This window comes from Schistocerca americana, chromosome 1 (genome assembly GCF_021461395.2).
Source record: "Schistocerca americana isolate TAMUIC-IGC-003095 chromosome 1, iqSchAmer2.1, whole genome shotgun sequence".
NCBI lineage: Eukaryota > Metazoa > Arthropoda > Insecta > Orthoptera > Acrididae > Schistocerca > Schistocerca americana.
Window position 1 is genome coordinate 165,655,157 of NC_060119.1, and position 6,000 is coordinate 165,661,156.

Consider the following 6,000-nt stretch of genomic DNA (forward strand, 5'->3'; position numbering starts at 1 on the left):
TGTTCCCAAGTCAACGTCAAGAGTGGGAGTCGGGGAGGGAGGATTCCGGTTCCACTATAAAAGGAAAAGACTGAGACTATCATACCCAGCATTGCAGCATAAGAAGCTTCATATCTCCGTGTCGCATGGTTACCCACAGTGTCTTAGATAACGCGTAAAGCAGCTTTTACGAGGTGTACCGTAATTAATAGTGAAAATGATGATAGACAAGTGAAAATGTACTATAATACAAGCAAATACACTCCTGGAAATGGAAAAAAGAACACATTGACACCGGTGTGTCAGACCCACCATACTTGCTCCGGACACTGCGAGAGGGCTGTACAAGCAATGATCACACGCACGGCACAGCGGACACACCAGGAACCGCCGAATGGCGCTAGCTGCGCAGCATTTGTGCACCGCCGCCGTCAGTGTCAGCCAGTTTGCCGTGGCATACGGAGCTCCATCGCAGTCTTTAACACTGGTAGCATGCCGCGACAGCGTGGACGTGAACCGTATGTGCAGTTGACGGACTTTGAGCGAGGGCGTATAGTGGGCATGCGGGAGGCCGGGTGGACGTACCGCCGAATTGCTCAACACGTGGGGCGTGAGGTCTCCACAGTGCATCGATGTTGTCGCCATTGGTCGGCGGAAGGTGCACGTGCCCGTCGACCTGGGACCGGACCGCAGCGACGCACGGATGCACGCCAAGACCGTAGGATCCTACGCAGTGCCGTAGGGGACCGCACCGCCACTTCCCAGCAAATTAGGGACACTGTTGCTCCTGGGGTATCGGCGAGGACCATTCGCAACCGTCTCCATGAAGCTGGGCTACGGTCCCGCACACCGTTAGGCCGTCTTCCGCTCACGCCCCAACATCGTGCAGCCCGCCTCCAGTGGTGTCGCGACAGGCGTGAATGGAGGGACGAATGGAGACGTGTCGTCTTCAGCGATGAGAGTCGCTTCTGCCTTGGTGCTAATGATGGTCGTATGCGTGTTTGGCGCCGTGCAGGTGAGCGCCACAATCAGGACTGCATACGACCGAGGCACACAGGGCCAACACCCGGCATCATGGTGTGGAGAGCGATCTCCTACACTGGCCGTACACCACTGGTGATCGTCGAGGGGACACTGAATAGTGCACGGTATATCCAAACCGTCATCGAACCCATCGTTCTACCATTCCTAGACTGGCAAGGGAACTTGCTGTTCCAACAGGACAATGCTCGTCCGCATGTATCCCGTGCCACCCAACGTGCTCTAGAAGGTGTAAGTCAACTACCCTGGCCAGCAAGATCTCCGGATCTGTCCCCCATTGAGCACGTTTGGGACTGGATGAAGCGTCGTCTCACGCGGTCTGCACGTCCAGCACGAACGCTGGTCCAACTGAGGCGCCAGGTGGAAATGGCATGGCAAGCCGTTCCACAGGACTACATCCAGCATCTCTACGATCGTCTCCATGGGAGAATAGCAGCCTGCATTGCTGCGAAAGGTGGATATACACTGTACTAGCGCCGACATTGTGCATGCTCTGTTGCCTGTGTCTATGTTCCTGTGGTTCTGTCAGTGTGATCATGTGATGTATCTGACCCCAGGAATGTGTCAATAAAGTTTCCCCTTCCTGGGACAATGAATTCACGGTGTTCTTATTTCAATTTCCAGGAGTGTATATTCCAGGTAACATGATTCCGCATACGAGCAGTTTACTAGATAATTGCGGAAGTGTGATTATGAGCCCCCATTGAAGTATTGTTCGAGTTAGTAAAAACGTATTTCAAATATAAACTTTTTCATCAAGTCACCTGCTACATGGACTTGAATTTCACCCACAGCTTACGTTAAACAAATAGCACAGCTTCAGCACGTTAAATATTACTGTATACTGTTGACCCGCACCTGTCAGAGAAGGGTAACACGTTCTCGCATCTGCATGCAGGTCTGGACGTGTGCCAGCAGTGAATAACTAATTATTTTAAACATTCCTGTATCATCCCGATATATCTCCACATAACTGAATCTGTTGGAAGCAGTAAACATCAGTGCCCAGACCATCACACCACTACACACAGCTCAACAGCTCCCCTCATCTAACCTTCACTTAAACTTCACATTTTCCCCAGTTCTGCCCAAACTGTCTGTTCTATTATATGCCTCCATTATTTCTTGTATTTATTTACTTTCTTGAGGTTGTCTATGTACTCCATATACTCTGTAGTTTTCTAATTTGTACATCTTCACTATAATAAGAGAAAGTCTCCATGCCACAGATATCTCATGTAGCTTATGTATTTTCCGATATAAATGTCACCTCCATCTTTGTTTCTGCATCTTTTTCCTCTTCAAGCTATTCCTTAGTAGCCTTGTACTGCATTAATTTTATTTTATTGTGCACTTTCCCTCTTCTGTTAGCTATAATTCTTTGCTAATATTGTCCTCCTCCCTCTCACCTCATCTTCGGTCGAGCACACGCAATTACAAAAACACACTCACACACACACACACACACACACACACACACACACACACACACACACACACACACACACAGTTTTTTCGAGGTTTAGTGCTAATCTTTTTCTGGTTTGGTCCCTTTAGATTTATTTCCCGTTTAACTTTAACATTTCCAATTACGTTACCACTGCACAGTCGAAAATGAGGTTTACCCTGTGTTTGTACCTCTCTCGATGTTTAACATCTTTTTATATAGTGTTCACCAGTATTTTTCCCTTTTCAATGGCGATAGTCAGTTAAAGTCTGAAGCTGGCCTAATAAGCTAAAAACGGCGTAACCAAATAAATTGGTCATTTCGTTTATAATCTTGACAAGATTGGAAAATTCGCTACTCCATTCCTCATCTTATCGAAATGAGTGCTGCACACTTTAGAGATGAACCCAGACTGAAAAATACAAAAAAATCGGAGCTGCTGATGTCAGAACCTAAGTTAAGGCCCGGCTCGCTCTATCCAGCGTGGGCACAATGGCGCAGTACATGCCCTCTTAGATCAGCAGAGAAATACACTGACGCCCCATTATGAATGTACCACGTTTTCCAACTTTCCCACGGAAAACATCCTCACATAATCCCGGGATTATGCTGCCCCAAAAAACGAAAGTAATCCTGTCGTTCAAGTTTTTCTGGAAGAACATGCTGCCCAGAGAAACCAACATCTACTACCCCCAACCACACATTGCATGAGAAACGTTCTTAATGTAACGACTTACACACAGCATTTCGATTTACGTCAGATTTTAGCCCAATTCGATGGAGACTTTGTCGAAAAATTTACATTTCAAATACGTCTTTGGACAACGATTGTACTACACTACGTTTCGCTAGAGGCGTGGGTTGCGGCCCCTTGTTCGAGAAGGATGGTGAACTACATTGCTGAACACCTGTTTCAGTATCACTTACACTTGTTAATCATGTATCGTGATCATTGTACTCCTCATGTACACTGTCCGCACAGTCGAGCATATACGACACCACACATTTCACTGACTCGTCTTGCAGAAACGCTAATATTTCATCTGTCACTTCTTTCTCACCCAGATAAATTCCTTGGGTTCCTTTCTAACGAAATATCAACTTCGACAACTGTTTTTGTAAATATAATACAATGTTTTCACTTTGTTTATTGTTAACACTGCTCTCCTTTTTGTCAGTACCAACAGCACTGTAGCACTGTTGTGAGTTACTCGTCGACCAAGCAGTTCAACTACGTCCCATAGCCTCATTGTGTGCGCACCATTGAATATTTCCAGTCCCGTCCGCTGATGCTGTTGGCAGCCAATATTTTGGTTGCACGGTAGACAATTTGTGGAGCGTAGAATGTTTGTAAACATCGTTGGCCTTTTGCGACGTCGCATGCCAATCGAATCAAAAGAAACGGCCATTTATGTAGCATACTTTGATATTTGGAAACTCACACATCAAAACGTGCAAATGGACCATCTATATACATACAATACTGGCCATTAAAATTGCTACACCACGAAGATGACGTGCTACAGACGCGAAATTTAACCGACCGGAAGAAGATGCTGTGATATGCAAACGATTAGCTTTTCAGAGCATTCACACAAGGTGGGCGCCGGTGGCGACACCTACAACGTGCTGACATGACGAAAGTTTCCAACCGATTTCTCATACGCAAACAGCAGTTGACCGGCGTTTCCTGCTGAAACGTTGTTGTGATACCTCGTGTAAGGAGGAGAAATGCGTACCATCACGTTTCCGACTTTGATAAAGTCGCGTGGCTGTAACGGATCGTGCAGCCACGTCTCGATCCCTGAGTCAACAGGTGGGGACGTTTGCAAAACAACAACCATCTGCACGAACAGTTCGACGACGTTTGCAGCAGCATGGACTATCAGCTCGGATACCGTGGCTGCGGTTACCCTTGACGCTGCATTACAGACAGGAGCGCCTGCGATGGTGTACTCAACGACGAACCTGATGCACTAATGGCAGAACGTCATTTTTTCGGGTGAATCCAGGTTCTGTTTAGAGCATCATGATGGTCGCAACCGTGTGTGACGACATCATGGTGAACGCACATTGGAAGCGTGTATTTGTCATCGCGTATCACGCGGTGTAATAGTATGGGGTGCCATTGGTTACACTTCTCGGTCATTTCTTGTTCGCATTGACGGCACTTTGAACAGTGGACGTTACATTTCAGATGTGTTACGTACGACCCGATGCTCTACCCTTCATTCGATCCCTGCGAAACCCTACGTTTCAGCAGAATAATGCACGACCGCAGGTTGCCGGTCCAGGTCCTGTATGGGCCTTTCTGGATACAGAAAATGTTCGACTGCTGCCCTGGCCAGCACATTCTCCAGATCTCTCACCAACTGAAAACGTCTGGTTAATGGTGGCCGAGCAACTGGCTCGTCACAATACGCCAGTCACTACTCTTGATGAACCGTAGTATCGTGTTGAAGCTGCCTGGGTAGCTGTACCTGTACACGCAATCCAAGCTCTGTTTGACTCAATGCCCAGGCGTATCAAGGCCGTTATTACGGCCAGAGGTGGTTGTTCTGGGTACTGATTTCTCAGGATCTATGCACCCAAATTGCGTGAAAATGTAATTACATGTTAGATCTAGTATAACATATTTGTCGAATAAATACCCGTTTATCATCTGCATTTCTTCTTGGTGTAGCAATTTTAATGGCCAGCAGTGATATTACGTTTTTACTCGCACTTGTCAGTTTTTTAAATATATGACATATATATGGATACTTATGTTTTTTTGTAGACTATATATACTGTATTTTATTAAGTGGTATTATAGGTTACGTCTTACTCTAGATAAAATAAATGAAATAATAGGAAAATCTGGGCACAAGAAGCTCAGAGTGGAGATAAGTTGACTGAAAAGATGGTTCGGTGTTGCAGGAGACGGCGCACCACGGCGCGGAGCTGTACCCGAGCGCCGCAGCGAGCGGGGGTGGAAGCGGCGGCGGCGCGGGGGCGGTGGACCTGAAGCCGTCGGTGGCGAGCCTGCAGGCGACCGTCATGTCGAACGCGACGCTGGCCGCCGCGGCCGCCGCCTCCGCCTACCAGTCGCAGCTGCTGCCGCCGGCGTGCCCGCAGCCCGCCGTGGGCGTCGGCGTGGGCGTCGGCGTGGGGGTGGGCGTGGGCGGCGCGCACCTACACCACCACCACCACGCGGCGCCGCCCGCCGCCGCCGACGCGCTCATCCACGACTACCACTCCTTGTGACAGTGGGCCGCTGGCTACGGGTACGGGCAGTGACCCTAGCCAGCGCGCTCGCAGGGCCCGCGCGCGGCCCGCGAGGCTTCCCAGCATGCAGCGCGACGCCGCCTCCTGCCACCGCCGCACCCGCCCTCTGCCGCGAGTTCTCCCGCGACGCCGCACCTCTTACTGCCCCGAGACACCTCGTCCCCGTGGTGAAGCAATTCCTCCGCGCTCGACGGTGGACATTTCTTCCGCGCTGAACGGAGTACTGTGCCCGACAAAACACTTTGCGGCACATAATTTTCCACAAC

The 6,000-nt window shown here is 49.1% G+C and overlaps 1 protein-coding gene across 1 annotated transcript in view; it reads left to right on the forward strand.

The window, feature by feature from the left end:
- Positions 1 to 5,557, forward strand: part of LOC124551947 (homeobox protein six1-like) — a gene marked incomplete at its 3' end in the record, with an annotated part of 416,701 nt that extends 411,144 nt beyond the window's left edge. The window contains exon 3 of the mRNA XM_047126479.1: positions 5,387 to 5,557. Coding sequence (XP_046982435.1) covers positions 5,387 to 5,557 — 171 coding nt within the window. The remainder of the gene's footprint in view (positions 1 to 5,386) is intronic.
- Between the last annotated feature and the right edge of the window lie 443 nt (positions 5,558 to 6,000).